The sequence below is a fragment of the Carassius auratus genome, chromosome 30 (genome assembly GCF_003368295.1).
Source record: "Carassius auratus strain Wakin chromosome 30, ASM336829v1, whole genome shotgun sequence".
NCBI lineage: Eukaryota > Metazoa > Chordata > Actinopteri > Cypriniformes > Cyprinidae > Carassius > Carassius auratus.
Window position 1 is genome coordinate 13,065,406 of NC_039272.1, and position 27,593 is coordinate 13,092,998.

At 36.4% G+C, this 27,593-nt stretch overlaps 1 protein-coding gene across 5 annotated transcripts; it reads left to right on the top strand.

The window, feature by feature from the left end:
- LOC113049275 (protein SCAI-like) lies at positions 1–27,427 on the top strand. 5 transcript variants are annotated; one of them, XM_026211480.1, is made up of 20 exons: positions 1–411; positions 912–985; positions 5,652–5,797; positions 5,881–6,021; positions 8,311–8,425; positions 14,041–14,136; positions 15,909–15,995; positions 16,106–16,204; positions 16,381–16,477; positions 16,809–16,907; positions 18,943–19,095; positions 19,277–19,417; positions 19,548–19,649; positions 21,193–21,271; positions 21,877–21,976; positions 22,099–22,180; positions 22,598–22,670; positions 22,820–22,993; positions 23,100–23,200; positions 24,463–27,427. In XM_026211480.1, exons 4-20 carry the CDS (start codon positions 5,937–5,939, stop codon positions 24,607–24,609), a joined length of 1,830 nt encoding a protein of 609 aa, XP_026067265.1. In that variant the 5' UTR covers positions 1–411; positions 912–985; positions 5,652–5,797; positions 5,881–5,936; the 3' UTR covers positions 24,610–27,427. The 5 variants fall into 5 exon arrangements, with proteins under 5 accessions (XP_026067265.1, XP_026067266.1, XP_026067269.1 ...); XM_026211481.1 differs by having other exon boundaries at positions 19,277–19,378; positions 24,463–27,426; XM_026211484.1 differs by lacking the exon at positions 5,652–5,797 and having other exon boundaries at positions 5,975–6,021.
- Positions 27,428–27,593: the final 166 nt, after the last annotated feature.

The window sequence follows — 27,593 nt, forward strand, 5'->3', positions numbered from 1 at the left end:
ACAGACAGCATAGCCTGACAGTACTACGCTAGTCCCGCCTCTGTGAGTAAGTTGTAGCTTTGGTTGTAGCCTGACTGACAGCGCAGCCAACCAATGGAATGCATCGAATGTCAATCACAGCCCGGCGGAGATCTGACAAGCACGTTAGTTTGAGCGAGTTGCCACAACAGTCAATGAAAATTCGACTGGCCACACTGAACCTTCGACCGCAGTAGATGCCGAATGGCAGATACTCCCTGCTCTTCCCTGGGAGGGTGATTTGAATGAGCTGGATGTAAATGACGGTGCGCCGCCGCACTGGAAGTCTAGATTTGTGTCGAGATTCACAGGCGCGCTCTAACGTTAACTGGAAACGCTGTTCTTGGGGAGCAGAAACGGAAGATAGCTGCACTAAACTACACCAGTGCTCAGGTTGGGTTTTAAATCAGTGACTTTTTGACATATAATGCACGGCGATGTACGCGTTAGGCAAAAGAGAAACACGTCTTGGTGGACTAAGATAGTCAATCATCAGTCAGACAAACCATCACTAAAATATGATTTTTATTTCGTAGCTTTCAGTCAACGCGCAATGTATAACTTATAAATATGCACGTTACACACATTAAATGATATACGTACACCTATATATATATATATATATATATATATATATGTGTGTGTGTATATATATGTGTATATGTATGTGTGTGTAAGGTGCATGTTTATATATGTGTGTAAAATAAGCCTAACAGAACACATCAAATCCATTCAGCCTCAGCATCTGCTAAAGCCACAGTTTTGTCAACTCTGATGGTCATTTTGAGGTTTAAGAATGCTTCTGCTCTCTGAACGCACTAAAATCATATTAACACAGTTCTGTCGTCTCTATTACCGTTACACGGTCCAACCTACAGTTTCATGTTTGACAGAGTCCCACAGAGTGGTCGTGTGTTACCGCATCCTGATCTGAGAAAGAGAAAGACAGCAGTCGTGTGAGAGCGAGGTAAGTCATTATAAATGAGACACAGGCTTGATGCTCTTGAATAAATGGATTTAGAAGTGCTGGATGTCTTCATGGTGTGATGTGTCACAGAAATGAGCGTTGTTGGTCTTCACACTGGTAACTGATGTAGAACAACAGCGATCAGTCAATCAGTCCGCGTTCCTGGTCAATGAACGGAACGAGCGCTATTACGCAGAGATGCTCGCTGCCAAACGCTTTACGTTTAGTTTTGATTCTCACCCTTTGTCTATTGTTTCTTTTAGTCCACCCAGATATTCGAGTCTGGTGTGATTATTGTGAATGGAACCTGAGCCAATAAGCATCTCTGTATTATTATTGAATGAAGACGGTTGAAAAATCATTGGCTGTAGCAAGAATTACTGTATGTTCAAACTGGGTTGATTCTGTCCTGCAACAGCACGGGATTGAATTTTGCAGAGCGCTTGCTGTCTGATCTTTTTATTGTTCTCGATCAGGCTGCATCGGCCGTCCGTGCATAATCTAACTGTTTGTGCGAGTTGTATAATATTGTATAAGGAGCTTCTAAAGGCAGTGTTATGAACATGCATTCAACTTCAGATGAGGTCCCATGATAATTGTGCGGGAATAACTGACATCAGATGGCTGGAACAGAGAACAAAAAGAGAGATTTGTTGCAGACAAGCATGTTTTCTCAGCATCAGCTCTCACACACATCATCTGTGAAAAGAGCCACCAGGTTGCTTAGCTGAAATGACGTCATGTAGACTGGCTTGTTATGGAAGAATGAGCGTGGAAGAAAAATATTTTTTTGTTACTATTGATACAAGTAAATGAGTATTTTTAGCTATTGACAATAATGGCTGTTGTTTATCTCAAAATATTCATTTTATTTGACCTTCATTGTCAACCGATTTTAGTTGCCTGCACCCTATTTAACACTCTATATCAACACTTGATCTGTTATTCAAGTATCTTAGTTTGTGCTAACATTGAGTACAACATTGTTAGTCTAATATTTCTTGAAGTCCACATTAAATCAAAATTGACCCTATTTACTTTAAACAACATCCTCAACCACTCCCCACCAGCTATCATCTGATGCCAAGGAGGTGTGATAAAATCAAGCCCCTCCCTCTATTTTTCTGATCCAAAAATCTGTTTCACTTAGGAATACATAAATACTGAGGGCGTTTTGTTTCAACTGGTTCTGGAACAGCATATGAGAGTGGAGCAGAGAGATGATGATTTTCCCTCCCGTGCTAAAAACTTTGTTAGTTTACCACTTCCCACTCGAACCCGACGCTCGGATTGAGCACCTTGTTAACCCCCACCTCCCCCCCATTGTGGTACTACCTAGAGGGAGAAAAACAGTAATAGACGAGGAGATAGGGAGGTGGAGGTGTGCTGGAAGAATTGATGCTTGGATGATGCACTGAGAGCTGCTTATATATGCTCATAAGCTTTTTCTAAGCACTGTCCTTCAGGGAATCCAGTCGCCATAAAAACAAAAAACAAAAAAGAAAACACACATTCCACTATATCAGGTGAACGATGCAAGTTTATATACTGAACAAAATTATGAATGCAACACTTTGGTTTTTGCCCCATTTTTCATGAGCTGAACTCAAAGATCTAAGACTTTTTCTATGTACCCAAAAGGCCTATTTCTCTCAAATATTGTTCACAAATCACGGATTCTAATCCGTGTTAGTGCTGGTCTGAAAACCAGTCAGTATCTGGTGTGACCACTAGAAAGTGTCACTCAGTCTAGTAGTGAGAGAAACCCTGCTTAGAGCAGTCATATAAAGTGAGAGGAAATGCTGATGCTGTCAGCCAATCAAATATGTGTTGCATAAAGTACCATGAAATTTTTTTTTTCTTTTATTTTTTTTTTAGCTAGGGAAAAATTGCAAGCTAGTTTATAAGCATAGCAAAGGCTTTCCCTCCCTTTGTTTGTGCCCTGTGTTATATAGGACACCTGTCCTATTTTCCTCTGCATTTACTTCTTACCACATTCCTGTGTGGTTCTTAATACTGGTAACTGTAACCATGTTTTCATCCCTACCTCATTTTCCCTCTCTTTTGAGTGCTGATGTTTCACAGTGACGGTTTTCCATTACCATGAGCAGTCATGTAGGCCTTTGCGCTAAGGTTAGTTGCATTAGTCAGCATATGTGTTTGTGTAACCTCTTTCTGGATTGCGGCTTTAATAATTATTACTTTTATTAATAATTTTATGTAATGACTGATCTTTTGTAGCATTATTTGTTTTTATTTGGAGTCTGTATATCCAAGTAGACTGCTCTTAGATTGGTTCATAGTTACGGTCTACTCTTAACATATATTTGGTATATGCCTCGATGTCAATGAAAGTCATTTACAGTACTATTAATAGAATGTGTTCAGTGATGCAATGACTGCAAAAAATGATATATTATAGGATATTGATTTTGGCATAGGTTTTCATTTGCATGTGTAGGTTACATACAGGGGCGTACATACACATACTGCCTCATCCCGCAGTTATTTTGCTGCAGATGCATAGCTCATGCATTTTTATGGAAGGAAAAGATATGTGGGTCAAGAGCACATCTCTGTGCAGAAGCCTTTTACCACTGCTGGCTTTATACAAAGAGCAAGCATGCGTTACCTTCATGAGACAAGCAGATCTTTCTTATACATGCTTCGTTTCCACATCCTCTTATCATTAATTCTCTAAAGCCCATCTTCCATTCATTCCTAGATTGCATAAATAGGGTCTTAGTGGACAGGTTGTTTGTTTCAGCATAAGATCTCACATCCTCTGGTCCATCTATTTCGTTCGTAGCTCTGTGTTTATGTTCATCCTGATCTTTTCTGTTACCACTTGCTACAACCAGAAAATAGAGCTCATTCAAGCATTGTGTCAATATTGATCTGTGTAGTGATCAACAATAGTTATTGTAATATACTTGCTTGTTCTCAATAGGTGCCAATTGTTGTTTGTGTGTTATATGAATGTTGTGTAGCTATTGAGCATCATCTGACCAAGCTGAAGGTATACAAAATTAAGCTTTTAGAATACCTTTGTTAAATGGATACTTGGATTTTCAAAATGAACACTAGATATCCATGTAATAGTACTGCTAATAAATAATCAATAGAATACTTACAGAATAAATTTTGCAATTGTTTTCTGTAATGTAATATATTTCTGTGATGGCAAAGCAGAATGTTCAGCACCCATTACAGTGTCATATGATCCTTCAGAAATCATTCTAATATGCTGATTTGTGCTCAAGAAACATTTTTTATAATTTTGAAAACATTTGTGCTGCTGCTTGATATTCTTGCGGAAACTGAATTATTTTCAGGATTCTTTGATTAATAGGAAGTTCAAAAGAATAGCATTTATTTTAAATAGAAACGTCAGTTAAATGCACCCTCGCTGAAAAAAAAAAAATTATTTCTAGACAAATCTTATTGACCCCAAAGTTTTGAACTGTGCATGAAAATTAAAATGAAATTTTTATTTTTCTAAAAGGAAAACATTGCACTCATTTTAATCTACTCAAATCAAGTTAATTTAGACCTAACTAGGTTGTATTGATTTATAAAAACACATAAAGATCAACCTTATTGTTAAAAATATTTAATTTAGCCCAACTACAAATCAAGTTAAAATGTAATACATTGTATCAATACAGTTTTCATATTTTCATAATTCTCATAACTTTTAAGAACTTCCATAAGCTTATCAATTTTAATATTAAACCGGAATAAAACGGGATTGTCTTGTATTTTCTTGTTCTCCAGGCACATGGCAACTGTAGTATCCGTCAGATGCTGAAAAAAAGAGGATGCATTCAATTGAATCACTACAGACTTGAATGAATGGCAGCCTCTTGTTAAAAAAAAAAATGTGTACAACAGACAGCTTTTCCATTCAACAAATTTCTATTTGGTATGCAGAGACTGTGAAGCAGCAAACAACCACTGTGAAACACTGAATGTGCTTCCTTAATACAAGCATGTTCAGAAGACATGATGTTAGGTGAATAATACATTCTTGTAACATCTGTGTGCACAATGTGTTCTTTTATTAATCACATTCCTGTGATCGATTATGCGTGTATGTGACACTAAATGTTTTTCTTAGTTATTTTATTTTTTTGTATCAATTAATTGTTGATAATTTACTGTTACATTATTTGAACTGTGGTGGAGTCAAGTAGGATTATAATACCTTTAGAAAACTACGGAAAGCTTAGGAGCCCTGAAAGTATCCTAATAGATCTACAGAATTTAGTAAATAATAGATGGCATATAGTATGCATACAAAAGAAACATTATTTTGTCAAAATACACTGCTGATTTTTAAAGGCCACTGTGTTTTTTTTAGAACCAGATTGTGTTGTTACCAGCATAAGGTAACGGGGCTTTGGTAACAAGCTAAACCTTGACCATTTGAGTAGAGTCACCCCCCCCCCCCATTTCAACATGGGTGCTTTAAAAATTTGAGCTACCTTCCATTGCAATGTTGTTGTTGTTTTTTGATAGAGTTTGGACTGTATTGTCCAACCTTAGATAAATAACGTGTTTTTACGGTGCTAATAAATTAATTATTAACGGTTTAATTTGGGACATTATTCTTTTGGTGAAATATCCCCAGAAATTCTCTGAATCTGTTGACCGCATTTTTAAGGTGGGCTGAAATGGACCATACGTGGACCATGGTGAGCCATCTGGAGGCTGAGCAGGGGTGATGGACATGCTTAGGTCTTTTCCATTCAGGCCACCTTGGACTGACAGCTGAATGTTTGTCTTACTACCCACTGGGTCTGACCACATGTATGCACACACACACACGCACACACACGCACAAGCTGACATTGTACACTGTTTCAGGCAATAAATGATGTTTCTCCCTGCAGTGGCTTCCAATGTCAGTCCAATTCATCATGCATTACTTGCTCCTATTGGGGAGAATATGCCTTCAACATACACATTTTCAATTTACTCTCACAGATGTGGAGTTAGAGCTTTCATCCATGATGCTTCATTCAAAATCATTGGTAAAGTTGAATTCTTGACTACATTGAGTCAAGGCTATTCAAGTTTCTTAACAGTTTAGATTCTATTTTTTTTTTCACAAAGCTTACTTAAATTCATGCCTTGCATATGTGTTATGGATATTTATTAACATTCATCCTCTTGTGTGGATTTCTCACCCATTCTGTCCTCATTACCCATTCAGTAAGCACTGCACATTCAGCCTTAGGTGTGTGTTTGTCACACTCCTGCTTTCTTACTTTTCTCTTGCCTTTGACGTCCCTTCTTCCCTTTTCCCCCAAACCATGGAGACACACACACACACAGTGCCCAGTTCCTCTTGGTGTAGCCAGAAGAGGTGCACATGTCCTCCCTATGACACTTCTGCACCACACGATTTTATCTCCTGTCGCCACAGAAGGGGACATGTGGGGTGTTTGCTTTGTATTGACACCATATAGTCTTAGACAAACACATAGGCTAAGCCATATTCACAAAATAATGAATGAGTAAATACACAAATGGAAAGAGAAGTTAATTATTATTTTTCTTGTTGGTTAATGTGAAAACATGCTAATTAATTGGCCCCCTGTAAGAGCCAACCTTTTTCATTCTGCACAGAGCAGACTTTATGCTGTCTTTACAGTCCATTTAAACTTTGAGCTTGCTTCTGAAAAGGAAAGGCCTTTGAGATTACCTATTCTTCAGCCAGAAAAGATCAGTGGGTGATGGCATATGTATCAGGCAGTTGGCAGGACCTGTACCTCCTCTGTCCTTTAGCAGTTTATTTATTTATAGTGGAAGGTAAACAATTTGAAGACTTAAAGTCAGCATGAAATCAAAATTGACTTTACTTTTTTATAAGTTTTTGGTTTTCTGATCATTTTAAATGCTATAAGGCAATTGATGTATTGTAAGAAAAATGGCTATTCATTTTAAGGTTTAAGATTACATTTAACTGTGCTATAAAATTATTATTAGCATTTAAAGATTAACTTAAAACCATATTCTAACCAGACACAGTGTGATAAGATTCCAGCAACCAAATTGCATCCTTTACATACCAGATGCATTTACAACTAAAAGAATCAATCACAAATCACAGCCAATCAGGAGAATGTGTGGACAGATTCTTTCTGCAATTTAAATCATTGAATTAAATGATTTTAACATTATTTAAAATACACACTCAGTGGCTGTTGCAGTGTTTCATATTTGGAATATCCCAGTTCCCAGTTTAAAAGCTATTATATATATATATATATTTTTTTTAAAAGCTAAGGTTAATTATAAGTTGTTGCTTTCATTGTGACATTTAAAGTCATGCACAATGATATAGAAACTCAAATTAAATGATTTATTAAATTATTTGAATATTATTCAAAATGCCATCAGTATCTGAGCTGTCAGCTGTGATGTTGCAGTAATAGAAATCATTGAAAAAATAAAAAAAAACTTTTTTTTTTTAATGGCATCTTGCAACATCACTGGTTTGGGCACATTGTTAAGTGAGTGTAAGATAAAAGCAAATGTAATCTTAATAGAGAAAATGAGTGTGTACAATTACATATCCAATATCAACCCATACATATAAATTGAAAAATATCTAATAGTGTTCAATAGTACTGATATATTGTGTATCCCCATTTTAAATTTGAAGATGTAAACCGTATTTCTTGTAGCTGAATGTTATGGTTGTGTGTTTTAGAATAATTATTTAGAATAATTCTCCAGTGATATCCAAGATAATCAACTAACACAGTGGTTCTTAATCCTGGTCTTGGGGAACCCCCAACACTGCAGTCTTATCTGACACGCATTAAAGGTTTTGGAGTCTACTGATGAGCTGTTGAGCATTGGGCAGTGTTCTCCTGGACCAAGATTGGAAAAAAAAAACATAAAAATGACTTCCAGCTTAATATATTTTGGTTTATTCATATCCATGAAGTTCATAGATTGATAAATGGATAATTTCAAAGGCTTAAGTGAAACTTTTGTTTTAACTCTGGTGCAAATTCGTCAGACCATGTCAGTTGGTTTGGAGGTGGAATTAGTCAGTTTTTGTCAAAGCTGATTCAAACATCTGCCCACGTCACTGATTCAGATTCTTATACCCACAATACTGTATGTCAGTTCAGACTTCTCTGGTGCTCTTTTAACTGTGATTCATAAAACTTGCACTGATGCCTGCTTCAACGGCGTGCTTGTGCTAAAGACTTGCTTTTGCCTTTTGTCTCTTGCTTCTGTCTTTTGTCTCTGCCGACAGTCTGTTGTAAATTGCTTTTTTAGTTGTTGTATTGTTTTGTTTGCAGCAGCTGCCATGACAGGGGTGGGGGCAGAGGATGACATCCCTCTCTGTGAGAGGAAAACTGTCACTGACTTCTGCTATCTCCTGGACAAGTCCAAACAGCTTTTCAATGGCTTGAGGTCAGTCTCTTCTCAGTGTCTGAGCATTTTGCTGTTTATTTGTGGTCTTGTTTGCCTTCCAGATTTCTGTCTGGGTCCAATCCTACAGTGACCTGATGTACACTTATTCTCAGCTCAATCTCTTTCTTGCTTGCTTGCTATCATTTGTTCATTTTTTTTATTCTTGCTTTTTGTTTTAATTTTCTTTGTATGTTTTTTTTTGTTCATTCGTTGTTTTTGTTTTCAATCTTGCTTTTTCTTTAATTTTTTGTTTTTAATTCTTTTGTTAATTTGTTTTTTGTTTGTTTGTTTAGATTTTTTTCTTTCTCTCATTTGTTTGTCCCATGTTTTATTGTATTTCTGTATTCTTCATTTTCATTCTTGCGTTTGTTTCTTTTTCTTTCTTTTTTGCTTGTGCATTATTTGTTTAGTTTTTTCTCATTTTGTCTTGTTTTCTTTTGTCTTTTTCTTTGTTCATTTATTCATTTGTGTTTGCGTTTGACCCATGAGGAGTTCATTTGAATACCAAAGTCAAGTTTTCTATTCTTGCAATACCCATAAATCATGCCTTTAACCACATAGTGACAGTGACTAATGTTATTATCAAATATGGTGACTTACGTAACTCTGAAATGTCTTATCACAGTTGAGGCAACATTATTTAATAAGCAAGTCTAGTCGAGGCGGCCAAATCTTAATTAACCGACAGCAGCTTCAAATGCTTTTTAAATTTATGACTGCACTGAGCACAACGCTTGGGCTGCTTTCAGACCACGAAGCTAATGGGAGTACCAGCGACAGAATCTAAAACCTTTGGCTGACATAAAGCTCATATTGCCATCACTGTGAGTTACTGGAATCTCATATGAACAAAAGTGAGTGATGCTCGATTTTAAGACATGAAAGAGGATGTCCACAACCCAGTTCACACAGTACAGGTCTACAGAATTCAGTATCAAAATGTAGGTGAGTCGAGAAAATATAAAGAGGTAATTTACCCAAAAAAGAAAATTTTGTCATTTAGTCACCCTCATGTTGTTCCAAACTTGCATTACTTATTACTTGCAATGTGAAGCTAATGTCTTTTTGTCCATGCACTGAAAGTCTTTGGGCTTCAGTGTTGTTTGGACCTTACTGACTTTGAACATGAGGGTGAGTGTGTATATATAGACAACATATTGATTTTGGGTGAACTGTTCCCTTTAAAAAATACTTGATCTATAAATGAGCAGGTTCTAATGTCTCATCTGTGCTGTGCTTTATGTATGTGTTGATGTTTGCCTGTTCATCCGTAGGGAGCTGAGAGCCCTTTATATTTTCCAGTGTCTGGGTGAAGTGAGCTCAGTTTTACATCTGAATGAATCTTCCAGAGGAACGCTCCTCTTCCACCCCCTCATATCTGCCAGCATTTGTCTCTGCATTACACACACTCTTAAAAAATGAATCACGTCACTCCGTGTTTATCACCATTTCTCAGTGGCCAGTAGGCTGTGTTTCAGTTAATCAGTCATTTTTAGCTAAGACTATTTATAGGACAAGTATGTCAGTAGCTGTGGGCTTTTTAGCCTTCTCTCTTTCTTCTCCCATTCTTGTTTCTCTCTTTTCTTCTTGTCTTCACAATCTGTATTCCTTCCCTCCTCTCTTATCTTAACTGTTTCCATGTCCTGTCCTCATGTACAGGGTGTGTGTTTGTTACATTTGTATTGCATAAGCAACTGAGACTGCTACAGTCCAGGAAGTTGTTTCAAAGATGAACCCACATTCATACATTCATGCAGTAGGTTATTTGCGCATTAAGGACATTTGTTTCTTAACCTCATCAGTAGCAAAACAGGAACAAACAAAAATTGGCAAAAGATGAGGTAAATCAGGAAAACAAACAGCACTCTTGCTTCTATTATATTGTTAAACTAAAATCTGATATAAATCTAGGACAAATACCCATGCTCATCATATCTTGAATATAAGGGAAATAAAACTTCATTCATAAGCAGCTACATCACGTCAAGTCATTGTTCTGCATCATGTATGTCAGCACCTGCATGCAGTGTAAGACGGTGGACAGGTCTAGGCAGGGCAGAGTGCACTGAAATTAGTTCATTTGGATCCATTATTTTTTTCAGAATTAATCACACCAAATTAACACAAATCAACAGCACAGAAAAAGATCACCATTTCCTTGCCTTAAGGCTTTTAAATTTTATCTGAATTCTCTCCGAAATTGCTAAGCAATATACACATCTCTCCAACATTTGGGTATCACATTGCTAAGCAGAATCAACTAATACTAAGAAAAAGCCTTATGCTTCTACTAACATTTTTCAGCATTAGTATTGTAGCATTAGTCCAAGCATTATGATGCATTTAGACCTCATTATTAATGCATGAAGGATTTCATATGATGCTCTGTACATATATAAATATGCATGAATATGCATTTATATGTTTTATACCTTAATGATAGCTTGTTTCTACACAAATACAGGACTAGATGCTTGTTATGAGGCCACGCCCCAATGCCCTGTTTCTCCATGCTAATTAGGCTGTCTAACCAGTAGCAGCCTACTTCTGCTTAAGATCAGTAATGAAACTGCTATTATTAATTGGTCCCGTTTCCTTACCTAATAGTTCTACTCGATAGCGCTCACTGTCTTTTACCTCATTGATATCTCTTTAGTATTCAAGCTTGATTCAATAAAGACATTTATAGTGGCTTTTATTCTGACATTTTCATTTTCATCTTCACATTAATATTCTTTATCAGCATATAACAGAGTTTTTTTTTAAATGCAGTCACATATACAAACACGTAGACCACAGTTAAAATGTTTAGAGTCAATAAGAAATTCTTTAAAAAATATATATTTTATTCAGCAAGAACATCAGCAACATTTCATGTCAACTATATATTCATCTAAGAATCCTGACAAAATGTATCCATTTCCACAAAATATTAAGCAGCACAGTTGTCTTCAACACTGATAATAATAAAAATATTTCTTGAGGATCAAATTATTATATTAGAATGATTTCTGAAGCATCGTGTGACAGTGAATACTGGAGGAACGGCTGCTGAAAAATTAGCTTTGTATCACAGGACTATACAGTATTAAATTTTTCAAAATATATTACAATACAATTTATTTTAAACTGTAATAATATTTCACAATATTGCTGTTTTTACTCATGAACCTGGACTTTATAGTTATGCTCAATACATTTTTTTAAATAGAAAATCTATGTATATTTATACGTACAAAGAATAAGTATATAAGAAAATGTATAATAAATATATTAAAATATTTTAAAAATCGAATGAATTGTTTTTTTTAATAAATATCAATAGAATTACTTACTGACAATTTAGTGTTAGTAGACTTTTCTAAACTAACTTTTTTGTTAATGTCAGTTCTAGAGTAGTGCAATTAGCAAAACATTGGAGTATAAACTGCCTCAGCAATACAGCATGCAGGTATAATATTGCCATGTTACTCGACTACATCACATCTGACCCCATCTGCACACACCCCATCCTGGCTCCCTCCTTTCCTGCCTTCCCTAATTTACAGGTCTGTCCCTGGCTGTGCTCTGCCAGTGAATCTGTCTTGTGAGCATTAATACTGTCAGAGAGGATGGAAAATTAATGGTGCATGTAGTGAAATTAAAGCCCTGCCTAATGACTGCACCTATCTCCTTCCTGACCTTGTCTATCACAGTCCACAAGGGCACCGGGGTGAACCGTAAATCTCACAAAACAAAACATCTCTATAACCTTACACTTTATGTGTGAATGCATATTATCAATGAAAGCAGCGGAAATAAAATGTGCATGTTCACGCTACAGCTGATTCTTCATGAATGAAAGGAGGTGTGTCTGTACGTGGGGGTGTGTGTGTGTGTGTGTGTGTGTGCATGCATTTTGTGTGTTGGCTAACTCAAGGTTATGCCTGGACATGATTTTTTTTTTTGACATTAATTTATGTCCCCACTCTTTTCCCTGAATGGCCTGTTACAGGTTCATAAAAGATGCATCATCTACTGTAATGTGTGTGAGCGTGTGTAAATAAGGGCTTTTGCATTTTACCTCCTGTATTCCTTCCCCAGTCCCTGCTTCTGTTGTCATAGCAACCCTCTGATAACAATAGGGCCTAGAGGTGTTTTGGGAGGGTTCAGGGGGAAATGGACGGGAATGAAATAAAGAGTGAGTAGAGGCGGAGGAGGCAAAGGAGCTACTTCTCCAGCTGATTGCCATAGCTCATCAAATTCCTTCATATCATCGGCACTATGACTCACCACAGCCCTGCCCAAACACTCTCACCCACTCGCATTTTTCTGACTCTCTCTGATTGCTCTGTTTTTGCTCTCTTCCACCACCAATGTCTTCAAACCATCGCTATGATGATGCTAATTAAGTGCATGACAGCCACGACCACTTGTATATTTGAAAGGATCATCTGCCATTGTCCACGTGACGTCCTGCGGTAGGAGAGTCAAGACAGAAGGGCAGAAATGGCTTATGTAATGATATGCGGGTATCAAGGTTGCGGGACTGGTTTGAACAAACCTAATATTGTAGCTAATAAAACAAACCGGTGATTAAAGCAGTGAGTCACAGGACCTTGATCATATTCACAAGGGAAATTCATTTGCATAGAAGTCTGGTAATATAGGGAAAATAACATTTACCTCATATAGGCTCATTTGCAATGCAGTTATAAATGAATACAAATAAATGATAACCTTTCAATGGATAGTTTATACAAAAATGAAAAATGTGTCGTCATTTATGCACCCTCATGTTCTTCCAAACCTGTATGACTTTCTTTTTTCTGTGGAACATAAAATGAGGCATTTTGAGAAATGTAAGTATCAGTGATTGTTTATTTATTTATTTTTTTGTCTATATAGTGGAAGTTATAGGTCAACAAAACTGTTTGGTTACCAGAATTCTTCAAAATATCTTTTTTGTTTCTATTGTAGAAGTCTCTATTTGATTGTTACTACATACATTTATATTGGATTAATAGTGTTAAGATTTAGTTTAGTTTACCCAAAAATGGAAAATCTGTCATTAATTACTCCTCCTCATGTTGTTCCAAACCCGTAAGACCTTCGATCATCTTCAGAACACAAATTAAGGTATTTTTGATGACATTGTATAGACAACAAGGGAACAACCACTTTCAAGGCCCAGAAGTAAGGACATCATTAAAATAGTTTGGGGTCTTGTTTTCAGTTATTCATTCAAATTGTCCTTGTTTGAGACACTCCTTTAAAGTCCGCTTGAAATTACATTTCACCACATCTATTTTTTAAATGCATGTTATTATTAATCTCCAATCAGTAAGTCAGTAAGTATGCTTAAACCTCAACCCTTTCTTACAATTAGCTCATAATTCGGGACATAATTCTTCAAATCCATTGTGACTTTTTGTCATATGAACAGGATATTTCTGGAGTCACACCTATTTGTAAATCCATTTTCAACCCCATATACTGATTGTACGAACACATAATTTAATGGCTTTGATTCCTAAACTGATAAATTGATGCTTCGGTTCCAATGAATTTGGAGAATGCATTATTGAACTGAATTTGGCTGTGTGTCTGTTGTTTGTTCTCTCGCACTCCTGCAGGGATCTGCCTCAATATGGACACAAGCAGTGGCAGTCCTATTTTGGCCGAACATTTGATGTATACACCAAGCTGTGGAAGTTTCAGCAGCAGCACAGGTCAGCCCTCTAGATGGATCTATTTTTGAAACAGAAAGGTCTGTTTTTATCAAAAGCAGAAAAATAAAGCAGGTTGTTTGGCTTAGAACTAAATAAGACTGAAGTTTTAACATGCTTGATCCAGTGGCGAGGCCAGTGAGTGGACCTTGGTGAAATAGGGTGGACCTCAGTGCCTTTGGCCTTTTGGATGAAAAAGAAAAAGGCCACACATATGAGCTGAAAATATATGCCTAAATGGAAAATAAAACTATGACTAGAAAATGTGATGTTAAGCATATTATATAACAGATAGACTGGAGATATATTTGGTTGAAAAGGTCTTAACTAGCAGAATACAAGCATAATTGTTTCAGGACATCAAACAATACCAAGTACATGTGAACAGTATAGGTTATGAATGTGAAATTTGGGCTGTGTTTTGGTTTGCAGCTTCACCAAATATTAGCAAACAATAGAAGATTGACAGCTCTTGCATTTACCATTTGTCATAGAATAGCCTAGAAGCACACAACTGGAAGATCGACACTCATGCACCGGGATCTTATTAATTCTTTACTAGGGTTGTGCAGTATTGACTATGATATCTCAATATTTTCTGGGATGTTATCCGTAATGCAAATTAAACCGTTATTTTGCTGAGTGTGTTATTGTGCTGGTATCCAAAGAACTACCGTGGACAGCTGACTCCTACATTTTTGTTATTCTTCATAATCTGTGTGGGGATCAGTTAACAGCAGTGATAGAAATGAATCTTTTCCAATAAGTTGAAATTCATTTTTTACCTTTTGTGGGCATTTTTTACCTTTTATACAGCCATTTTTTTTCTTCTAAAAGTGTGCATCACTTTTTGAGTCAAACTTTTACATTTAATCAGTCATTTAGAATAGTAAGACATTTTGGCTGTTAGCAAGCAAATTAAATCAGTATTGACAAACTTTATCTTTGCAATGCAGAGAAAACAGAAGCTGCATTAGAAGTGGCATTTAGGTGTATTTACACACTGTTTTATGCATGCAGCTATATATGGAATGGGATATGGAATACCTGCAAAAGCATAAATAATGTTTTGATATTTTAAACCTAAAACATAAAAAAATATATTCTTGAAATTATTTAAAAAATGAAAAGATATATTAATACCACCAGTAGGTGGCAGTAAGTCACTAAGTGAGTTATTGCGATTGAACCGAATCATTTAAACGGTTGATTCATTCAGGAACGAAACGCCGTCATGTTGCTCAGAGACGCAAAAGAGTGCTGTAGCTGTGTTTGCAATTATTTTTGTTGTCGAAATAGAGCATTAATTAACTTCTTGTTTATTTGAACTGTTGTAAAAATCAATATCGTATTTGCAATCATGCTGATTTTTGGAGAAAAAACTGCCCTCTTTTGATTGATTTATGAAATTATACATTTTCCGCCCCCATATATTGAATTCTGTGGTCATTCTAAATGCATTTTAATAGACTGAATCATGCAGTGAAAGAACATACTCTAAATTCTTACACGTATTTGTGTATTGTTAGGTTATTTGCGATATTCTCGATAATGTCAAATCACACAAAGTTAAAACAACAATTAAGATCTATATCACACATCCCTTTTCTTTACAAAAATTATAGCTGTCAATCTGAGTGGCCCAGAGCCACCTTGGCCCTTATTAGCCTCGCCACTGGCTTGATCAAACTTCCCTCTGATGGCTCCTTTGGGCCAATGATGTCAACATTAATGCCAGATGATTTCTTATTTGGTTTTTCATTACTGGAAAACAGACAAGTCCTGGACAACCGGTATGGTCTCAAGAGGTGGCAGATAGGTGAAGTGGCCTCAAAAATTGGCCAGCTGTACTACCATTACTAGTAAGGACCTTTTTTAACACAACTCTTTATTCAGCTTGTTTGAAACCATGTATTTTAGATATATATATTTTTTTATTTTTTACACATAATTTTCTTTATATCTTCTTTAGCCTCCGCACTTCAGAAACAAGCTACCTTAATGAAGCCTTTTCCTTTTATTCGGCCATTCGCCAACGATCATATTACCACCAAGTCAACAAAGAAGACAGGTGAAAAGAAGCTGCAGTGCAATGAACTGTGATGAGCAAAGTTTATACTTTTTTATTGTCATTTAATATGTTCTTGAAAGTTCTTTGAATATACTTATGAGCAAAAGTTAAGATCTCACAATTTATGTATGATGTGGTCTTCAGTTCATTAATTTTGCCCTTTGTCCTTTGCACAGGCCAGAGCTGGTTGTAAAAAAGCTGAGGTATTATGCTCGCTATATCGTTGTTTGTCTGTTGCTCAACAAGATGGACCTGGTTAAAGTGTTGGTCAAGGTAAGTCACGGACAGCAGACCAAACAGACCAGTTACACATTTTTAATTCATGGCTCACTATAGATATTCAGTTGAACAGAGTTTCTTGCCAGAAGATCAGTCAGCAGAGACAGTCTGTTGGACACTTTTGCAGTTGGAATTAATACAAGATTCATGCCTCATCATTTTTGGCACCATTTAAGAAAATTACCCTTATACATTTTGTATTTTTTTTAACGTTATGTTTAGTTTTACAAATGACTTATCCCTATATGCACTCTTTATGAGAATAAAAACACAGTAGGGTATATATGGGTGTGTCTGAGACCATCTGTGGTGTCTTTTTCTGCAGGAGCTGTCTGAAGAGATTGAGGACTACACCACACGCTTCAACACAGAGGACCAGTTAGAGTGGAACCTGGTGCTGCAGGAAGTAGCTGCTTTTGTGGAGGTGAGATTGTAATTTTTTAAAGGCTCTTGCAGTGCATAAAAATGCTTAGTATTGTACAATTAAACTCACAGTGAAACACCATTGACAGCTCATATTACTTCCATAAATTGATCACTTGCCAACTGAAAAAAATAAAAATAGGATGTTGTATAATTGTATAAAGAGTATTGTTAAACCTAATAATATATAAAGTATATAATATATAAAACATTTTAGCGGATACAGACCTTGGTTAAAAACACTGTTCTTCATGACAGGTGGTTGGGGGGAGGGGCTGAAGCACATGAGGTGAAAATTAGATTTTTTCCCCATTGTAATAATATACACCAATAAATTACACTACTTTTCAAAAGCTTGAGGTCTGTGTGTTTTTTATTATGTTTTTGAAAGAAGTCTCTTATGCTCACAGCGGCTGCATTTATTTGTTCAAAAATATAGCTACAACAGTAAGTTACATATTACTAATATTTAAAATTGTGATCAATATTGACAGCATTGTGCTGCTTTTCAGGATTCTTTGATGAAAAGAAAGTTCAAAAGAACATAATTTACGTGAAATAGGAAATTTATGTGACAAATGTCTTTACTGTTACACTTTAGTATAGGGACCAATTCTAACTATTAAAGGGATACTCCATCCCAAAATGAAAATTTTGTCATTATTCACTTACCCCCATGTCGTCCCAAACTCGTAAAAACTTTGTTCGTCTTCAGAATACAATTTAAGATAAATAAGTGAGCGGAATATTAACGGAGCGCTTGCTTGGGCGGTTGAGCGACTGAGTGGAGCGCATGTCCATAGAGCGGAAAATCAGCGTCACACCACTCCGCTTCACTCACATGCTCTGTCCCATTGACTGCCAAATAAATAACAGTGTCAAGGTCCAGGAAAGTATGAAAAGCATCATCAGAATAGTCCATCTGCCATCAGTGATTCAACCGTAACATTATGAAGTGACGAGAATACTTTTTGTACACAAAGAAAACAAAAATAAAGAATTTATTCAACAATTCCTCTCCTCTGTGTCTCTCCAAATCAGCATAGCGCCATTTTGGCAAATCTGAGCTGTACGCAGATGGCATAGGCTCCGTGCTCCACGCTGTGCCGATGCGTTGTTTGCTTTCAGACCAAAGCGTAAATGCACGTAAAAAACTCATCCTTGTGGTGTGACTGATACAGAAGAGCATACGCCATCTGCGTACAGCTCAGATTTGCCAAAATGGTGCTGCGCTGATTTGGAGGGACACAACAGAGGAGGGGAATTGTTGAATAAAGTCATTATTTTTGTTTTCTTTGTGTACAAAAGAAGAAAGTCCTGGCAGATGGACTATTCTGACGATCCTTTTCATATTTTCCTGGGGCATGACACTGTTATTTATTTGGCAGTCTATGGGACAGTCTCAAGCCTACCGGTTTTCATTCAAAATATCTTAAATTGTGTTCCGAAGATGAAAAAAGCTTTTACAGGTTTGGAACGACATGGGGGTAAGTGAATAAAGACAACATTTAAATTTTTGGGTGGAGTAACTCATTAACTAGTTCCTTATTAGCATGCCTATTATTAGCATATTGGCTGTTTATAAGTACTTAATCACATATTGTGCATGACTGTATTGTACAGGTATATTCCTAATCCTAACTGATACCTAAACTAGCTTACTAACTATTAATAAGCAGCAAATTAGGAGTTTATTGGGACAAAAGTTTTACTTACTGGTTTCTTAATGGCAAGAATTGGACCTTAAAATAAAGTGTTACCCTTCTGATCAATCCTTGCTGAATAAAAGTTAAATTACTGAATGATAGTGTATTGTAAATCAGGTTCATCTTATTGCTACCGGAGAAGTGAGTCAAATGTGCACACTCAAAAGCACAATATCTCAGATGTTATATATTGGTCTTTCTACACAACCTTTATAGTTACGTAAAGTACAGATTTAGTACGCTCTAAGATTTCTGACACTGTTAATGACAGATATTCATATTTTCTTGACATTTGTTTCTTTCTTTTGTACTGTTTCTCTATCTACACAGGCGGATCCTCTTATGATCCTAAATGATGACAATGTCGTGGCGGTCATATCCAATCGCTTGCAGGAGGGAGGCGTGCCCCCTCTTGAACAGGGCATGGTGGTTGGCCAGCTCACCTTGGCAGATGCGCTCATCGTTGGCAACTGTAACAATCAGGTGGGAGTACAGTACAGCAAAACACCTAGCAGGCTGAACAAGTTACATAATATGTCAGATTCAAGTGGTGCTTTCTTATGTAAATGATCAGGCACTTCAAACTTGCCATGTAGGTTATAATAACAAAAGAGTTTTATTGTAGTCCAGGTTTTGTAATGGCTGAATTTGATCTGTTTTATAGGTGAAGTTTAGCGAGCTGACCATCGATATGTTTCGTATGCTGCAAGCGCTTGAGAGGGAACCGGTGAACCTGGCTACACAAAGCTCCAAGCCAGGGACACTTGTAAGAGAAGACTCTTACACTCTCCCTGTCACTCTCTATGTTGAGTGTTTCTGAGTATTTCCACCCCTACTCCCTCGCTATTTCAGTACTCTCTCACTGTTGTTTCTCACTCTGCCTGCTCTCAGTGTATCTCTATTCCTCTCTCACTCATTTATCTCTCACATTATAGGAGCCCAATGAAAAGCCGGCCAAGAGAGAGAACCCTCATAAATATCTCCTCTACAAACCAACCTTCAGCCAGCTCTACACTTTCCTGTCTGCCTCCTTCAAGGTTTGGCTGATGTCATAGCAGTTTTTAGCCCCTCTCAATTTATTGTCAACCCATCCTGATTTGACTCTATATTGCATCAAAACCTTGGAGCAGACATAGTGATTAAGCTTAAAACAAATGTGCCATATATTCTGAGCTAATGTACTCCTAAATTACACATTTTACTTTTAGCAAATATTGACTACAGTTCAAAAGGTTTTTTTTTTCTGTTAAAGAACATTATTCATATATTCATCATAAATGCATTCAATTGATCAGCAAATACTGTTTGTTTATTTATTTATTGGCTGTTCTTTTGAACTTGTCTCAAATTTGTTTCCACAAAAAAGCAGCACTATTGTTTTTAACATTGATGATAAGAAATCTTTCTTCGGTTCCAAATTAGCATATTTGATATATAAAAGATCATGTGACACTGAAGACTTGAGTAGCAACTGCTGAAAGCATCACAGGAATAAATTACATTTGAAAATGTATAGAAATAGAAGATCGTTATTTCACATGCTAATCATATTTTATAATATTGTTTTTTTTTGTGTGTATATTTTTGATCAAATAATGCCTTGGTAAGCCTAAAACGATTCTTTCAGAATTATTTTAAAATCTTTCCGACCTGAACTTTTGAACAACAATGTACCTAATTAAAATGTATGGTCTTTCTCTTGAGCAAAAACACACCAAAGATAGCTTGTACTACACAGATTTATCTCAAAATAAATTATCACAAGAATGAGAACGTTCGTACCTCTTAAATGTAAAACTTACAGCTAGACTAAATCCTTTTGGCTATTTAAAAAAGGGAGGAGCCTTTCCATATTAATTTCCCAAACAGTAGGAAAACACAGTTTTCTTAGCACAGCTCATCAAATGATTTTATGGGGCTTTTAAAGCCTCAGGATCTTATTATAATTCAAGAGTGAAGGGCAAAGATAAATAAAACCACAGTTTTTCTGTCCAGTTATTGCATTCTGGTTGTCTATCCTGTGTGCTAGTTTGGGTTCTGTTGTGTCGAGTGACATCTTATGTGTGAGGGTGCGTGTAGCAGCATGGCAAGCTAACAGGGTGTTAGCGTGTTACTATTTGCACCTCAAGAGTGCGAGGAAAAACCCACACGCACACATGACTCAAGATACTTGTGTTCTTTTGCTTTGTAGCAGTTCATTTTTAACTCTCAGACACCCCTATTATTAGGCTGTTTTCCATCTTGCTTCATGTTTTGTTTAGATAAATAATGACAAGTAATTGCCACAGGCAATTGCATGTGCTTTTTTTTTTAAACCATTTCCTGTCAGTAGCTGGTCTGTGTGTTTCTCTGTTTGCAAAGGTGAATACTTCCTCTAGTTGCCGTGTAGCATTTGGCGTGCCACTGAACTTAATAATTAGCTTTCTGTGACACTGCTTTCTTTACCATTTATGTCATTGTGAATGTTCTGATTAAATTAGCTAATTTAATGGATTCATTTGTCTGTTTTAGTCATTTTAAAACCGAAAACGGTTTCATTTAGAAACTTTTCTTTTCTTTCACTGATTCTTTTATTGCTAGGAACTGCCAGCCAATAGTGTCCTGCTGGTGTATCTCTCTGCCACTGGAGTGTTTCCTGCCGGACGCTCAGAGTGTGAAGGTACGCTGAGGTGTTTCAGAACAGTTGATCTGAAACCAGATGATCTTGAATATTGTTCTCTTCATATTTACATAAATATCTACTAATTACCAGCACTATTGAAAGCTGCTCAGCTAATCAAATTAGGGGATTCAAAAATGTGTGTAATATCATTTATTATGTTTCCAAAAAACCTGCATGTTCAAAATCTAATGCTGTCAAATTGATCGATCGCGATTAATACACACACACACACACACACACATATATATATATATATATATATATATATATATATATATATATTATGAAAACACAAACCTTTATGTTGGATGTGAGTAATCGCGATTAATCGATTTGACAGCACTAGATTGTGAACACAAGTATTTTTTGATGAATAGAAGAACATTTTTGTTTAATGCATAAAGTATATATATAAATCTCCTTAAAAATCTTTCTGACCCCAAATTTTTTTAAACGTAGTGTTGTAAACGAGTAAACAGAAGTTGATTCACCTAGAAGGTTTTAGGCTTCCATGATGCTTCATTTTGATGAGTGATCCAAACAGGAAGGGGTCAAATCTGTCCCATCGATATTATTTAACATCAGCACTTCTTTATGTACAGGACCTTATGATTTTGGAGGTGTCCTGACCAATACTAACCGAGATGTGGTAAACGGTGAGATGGTGCAGAAGAGAAACCAGGCACAAAAAGAGATGCACTGGTGAGCCTTCATTGATATATATTCTGTGCTAGTCTGCTAGAAACTAAAACCTGCTTACTACATGCTTGAGACACCGAGGTGTTATTTTAACACGCATGTACGTGCAAATGTGTGTTTTTCAGTCTCCACCCAGGAGACCTTTTCCCCTTCACCAGGAAACCTCTGTTTATCATTGTTGACTCATCCAACAGCACAGCTTATAAGGTGAGACATCAGCTCCTGTCTCCCTTTCCTTGTCACTCTCACATTTCTTCCATCATTGCAGCATTCTTTGACATCATGAGGCCATTTATTATTCATGAGCAGCCATGTGGTTGTTCTATAAATAAGACTATCTGACTTATTAACTAGAATAAACATGATAATATTTAGCAGAAATAGACCTTGTAGTAAGGATACAGTTGTAGTATTTTTTTTTTTTTTTACTCATAGATGGATCACCCTTTGTTTTTGTCCCTCCTCAGCTGTTATTCTATATTTGGCTGCATAGTTAAGTAATGGAGCTCCCCCTTGTGTTCATTTTGTAAATCATTCACATTTTGTACTAGTAGAGCAAATTTACTGTCAAAAAAGATTTCTCATGTGACTCTAGTTTGTTGACTTCTTCCTGTCTTTCTACAGAATTTCTCCAATCTGTTTGGCCAGCCACTTGTTTGCCTGCTTTCTCCAACAGTGTATCCGAAGAGCATGCAAGGTCTGCTTTTTTGTTTTTAGGAGACAGGAAACATTTTTTATATTTGCTTGACATTTTTTTTGTTCTTCTCTTTGAAGTAGAAAAGTCTGTTATTTCTATACTGAGCATCTATTGTATTTTTAAACTGTTGTTTTCTTCATTACTCACAGACCAGTGTCAGCGTGGGAGTCTGTTTACTCTTTTCCTTTACAACCCACTCATGGGCTTCCTGTCTGTGTGTGGACTGAGCAGCATGCGCTATGGATTGTGGGAAAAGGCCCAAGAACTCCTACGGAAGTTTTTCCATGACATTGGCCAGATGATCATGAGTTCCCGAGTTATAGGTAATGGCAATATTTGCCCTTTTTTAACACTTCCATATTTTTTTTTACGTATCAAAGACAATGTTGGACTAAATAACAGACAGACATTTCATAATTTTCCTTCCAGATCAGGCCTATCTGCAATTTTACGGTGATGAATTTCTGCGTCTGCTCATGATCCGTTTTGTGTTCTGCTGTACCACACTCCGATTACACAAGCATTTCCAGGTGAGACTGAACTAAATAAATAAATATTATGTTAATATAATAAACAGATTAGTGTGATTAGTAATGATCTGTAAAAATAATAGTCATATTTATCTCATGAACCAGAATAAATGACTATTAAATAATGAATAAAAATGAAATATATTTTTTGAATATGAGGTAATGCAGCTGTTAAATGTTCTGGGAAACAGACTGATTCCATTTCTTTGTTGGCTGCTCTTCTCAAAATTGAGCTCTAAATCCATTCTTTTTCGCCAGCAGGAAATTGACTTTTATTTAGATCCAATTGACTAATATCTTTTAGCTTTTTATATCAATCATCCCTTTTTTCTTGCTGCCTTATTTTTTCTATGGAAAAAAATGGTGGTGCACTTACACTGATCAACAGCCATTTGTACCCAGTGTTTTTAGTGTTATCTAAATCTACAACCATTTCTAGGATGTTTTGATTAATGAAGCTTCAATTAAATATAAATATTAGATGAGAAACTTAAAACAACTTAATTTAAAATTGACTTTAAAGAGATAGTTCAACCAAACAACAGTTCAAACCTGTAAGACCTTCGTTCATCTTCAGAACACAAATTAAGATTATTTTTTTATGAATTCCAAAAGCTCTCTGACCCTCTGTAGACATCAAGGATCCTAACACGATTAAGATCCATAAACATAGTAAGGACATCATTAAAATAATCCATGTGACATCTGTGTTTCAGCTGTAATTTTATGAAGCTATGAGAATACTTTTTGTGCGCAGATAAAAAAAAATAAACTATGCAACAGTTCGTCTCCTCTGCGTCAACCTGGTGCCATTTTGGAGAGTATCACAAACGTAAACAGTATATGAAACATATGTACACAGATACGTTATTTACATTCAGATCAAAGTGAGGGGTGTGGAATGATATTAGGGTGAGTAATTAATGACAGAATTTTATTTTTTGGTTGAACTATCCCTATAAGGTATTAATAAAAACTGTAATAGTATACAGATAATACTTAACATTTATTGTATCCCGCAGTCAGGCATCTGGTTAAGTATTAGACATAAGCTCTATCTATTTCTTAACTTTATTAAACTTAGAAGTAGATATAATGCACTGAAAAAGTATTGTGACTTTTCCAGAGTCACATTGTATAGTATACCTCCTGGTGGCACTATACTTCACAGTTGGAGGACCACTGGCTGACAGCTGCAAGCACATTTACAAGATATTGTCACAGAGCAGCTGCATGAGAATATTTCTGTGTGCTTGTTACAGGAAGCGGGGAGTTTTCCAGAATCGTACCCGCCCCTGCCCAAACAGGAGATGGTGGAGAGCAGCCTTCTACAGAAACATGTGCTGGAGCTGGCGGCCATGTTGGATGTGCAAAACCTCTTCTCTGATGGCATGTTGGATAACTATTGACCACATAATGGCACCATGCCAACATGCAGACACACGCACACACACGCTCATGCCCATACACACACAAACACAAGTTGTATGTAGGATCCTCTGAATAAGCTAGTTGTTTTACCTAATCTCATTAGATCTAGATACAGTAGTTTAATAACTATTCAAGACAAAATATCTCATCCCTGTGGCAAGATATTTCAAATTTGTCAAGTTAACATGTATTTTTAGATTTTAAGGAGCTACACACACCCAGAATGCGAAAGAGTTGCTCCCAACATACAGAAAAGTTTACTACATGCATGTATTGTATGAGTGTATGAGCGCAGGCACATGGGCAGCTATCGCCGTTTCTGAAGGTGATAAGATAGCACAAGAAGAAAGGAGACTTGGAAACATTTTTTATGTGAATCTGTGTAATTCCAGGGAGATTCTTCCAAAAAGATGAGCCTACGGCTTTGGCAAAACACATTTTGGAGAAGGATGTTTTCCTTCTCAAAACTTTGCCTCTGCAACGTTTACACAACATTTTTCCATAGGGAGCGTGTTGCATGTTTGCATTTTTTTGCTCCATCTTGGCATTTCTTGTTTGTTTTTCTATCTTATTGTTCGTTTTTCTATCTTCAGACTTTTGCCTGGTCTTTTGAAGGAGGCCGTCCACGCTGTGCCTCTTTTTTGGTTATTTCAGTCATCAGCTAATTAATTAATGCTATGTGGACACCCGAATCTCCATTTTTATTGAGCATTGATTTTTAGCATGCCTTGGTAGTGTGGTAAGCCCATACTTGCATAGCTGATGTAATAACCTAAAGTTTTATTCCATGTGTGCAGTGGACACCAATAGCCAACAGAGTTCTCTTTTATAGTGTCACAGAGACATACAGGCGTACTCCTGTATAGAAGTACAAATTTGTGTATATATCTATATATAAATATATGTATAGTTCTATAAGAAGTCAATGTGATGCAGAGAAGTGTGTCTGTCTGGGTTGTTCGTCGTGGCAGATCTGTGAAAAGATGACCCTCTGCATGTGACAGGGGCAGTGTTATTTTGTCTAATCTGTGAATGGACCATGTCACTGTCTCAACTGCGCACCCTCCCGCTGCTTCACACGAGTGCAGTCAGCTGACATTCCAAGGATCATGGCATAAGAGCGTCTTTCACAACCCCATCTGTCTCAAGGACAAGTGCACTGCGTCAGTCTAATAAGAAGTGATGTGTTCGGTGTTTCATTGCGTCATGATGATAATTACGATGAAAACGGTTACAATAATAGCCTTGCACTTTACTTGCACTATTTAAGTTTGATTCCGATGTTATTTATTGTGCTGTAAGCAAGAGGCATGTTTGATTGTTCCGTTATGTCACGCTTGGCAAATAGCTTATAATTTTCTCCGTCTGTGATCTATTTTAGAAAACGCCACACATGGTGACTGATTTTTCAATATTTACGACTTTTCCCCCCTTACTGCAGAGTTGATTGTGGCCATTGGAATTGGACCAAAAGATTCTTGCATGTGGAGAGCACAATGTCCTATACGATTCTAGTACCCTGTCATCTCTCTGTCTATATTTGATATTTTTGCACGTTGCTGCTTCCACTTGCATCTTTGTTTTTTGAATAATCCTCTTGTACGAAAAAAGAGAGAAGTTTGCAAACGAACAAATCACTGCCAAACACAATTAACCTTCCCATGGAATATCCACTGCCCAAATTAAACAGAAAACAGTTGTCTGTGCTCTCGCAGGCACAGATTTATTTTACGGCCTAGATTTTTTTACAATTTTGCTGTTTTAGTTATGCCAAAAGGAAAAGGGCTGGATGGAGATGAAGAGGGAAACAGATGGTGGATGTCACCGTTTCCTCTCTGTCTTCTTGTCTGACCTTGACTGGTGGACTGTCAAATGTTTTTGCCTTATTTAATTTGTATTAGTATGGGTGTATAACTTTCCAGGAATTTGTAAATTAACCCAGCATGCTCTTGCTGGGACTGTCCCAGTATAGTGCTGTATTCACACAGCATCATTTAGATTAGAGCACAGGGGTGAATACAGACTTTAAGCACTTGAAAACGTGAAATGTACCAGAACAGAAACCATCCAACCTAAAATTTAGGGGAAAATCCAATACCCCTTTTAAAATCATTTTAACAAAGCATTTCTTAACAGTTGCCCAAATTTCTGTAGTAGATGCGTGCTAATTAGCTAATCTGTTAAATGTTGATGCCCCCTGCTCCATATTAATGCAATCTGTTAATCCATTAGCGGCCATGATTGGAAGGAACAGAAAGAAAATCAACTGGATTTGTTTTCTATTGTAAACACAGGGCCAGATCTAAGGTGTAGTATGGGTGATTTCTACAAGTTCCTACTGTTGTGGGAGGGAACATTTTCAAAAACGATGTAATGGCCAGAATACTCTTTCTTTATAAGTTAAGGGGTTCTAGAGTTGCTAGTTGAACATACTTGCATTGTCCAATTGTCATGTGTTTTTAATCGCTTAACTGTTTTGTCTTATCTGTTGCCAAATTATATTTGATGTTTTTTTTGTTAAATGCAGAAAAAAAGAATACAGAAAAAATGTGATGATACCAAACATGCAAGCTTTTTGTTTTTAAGAATGCTATTTAAGAACATTAAAAGGTTTATGAATGTTTTGTTTAATTTGTGGTGTTCCCTCATTCTTCAAATTTCAGAATTCTTTTTTAAATCCCAACATTCATTAGTGCTGCAATGCTTATAGCATTTTAATTATTTTAGTTTTTAGTATTTCATTAAGATGAATACTGTATAGTATGGAAGCCTGATTCTACCACTGAATAAAAGCATTAAAAAGTTAATTGCGACTTCTCACAATTCTGACTTTTTTTCTCACAATTGCGAGTTTACATATTGCAGTTCTGATTTTTTTTCTCCGAATTGTAAAACATAAACTCGCAATTCTGAGAAATTAAGCCTGTCCCAGATCTGACTTTATTTCTTGCAGTTGTAAGTC

What these genes read in the sequence shown, in the direction of transcription:
- LOC113049275 (XM_026211480.1), top strand. Translation starts at nt 5,937, where the DNA reads ATGCCTTCAACATACACATTTTCAATTTACTCTCACAGATGTGGAGTT. An exon ending in TTGGCAACTGTAACAATCAG is followed by an intron (nt 19,096 to 19,276) that starts GTGGGAGTACAG and finishes TCTGTTTTATAG; the next exon opens with GTGAAGTTTAGCGAGCTGAC. An exon ending in CCAACAGCACAGCTTATAAG is followed by an intron (nt 22,181 to 22,597) that starts GTGAGACATCAG and finishes GTCTTTCTACAG; the next exon opens with AATTTCTCCAATCTGTTTGG.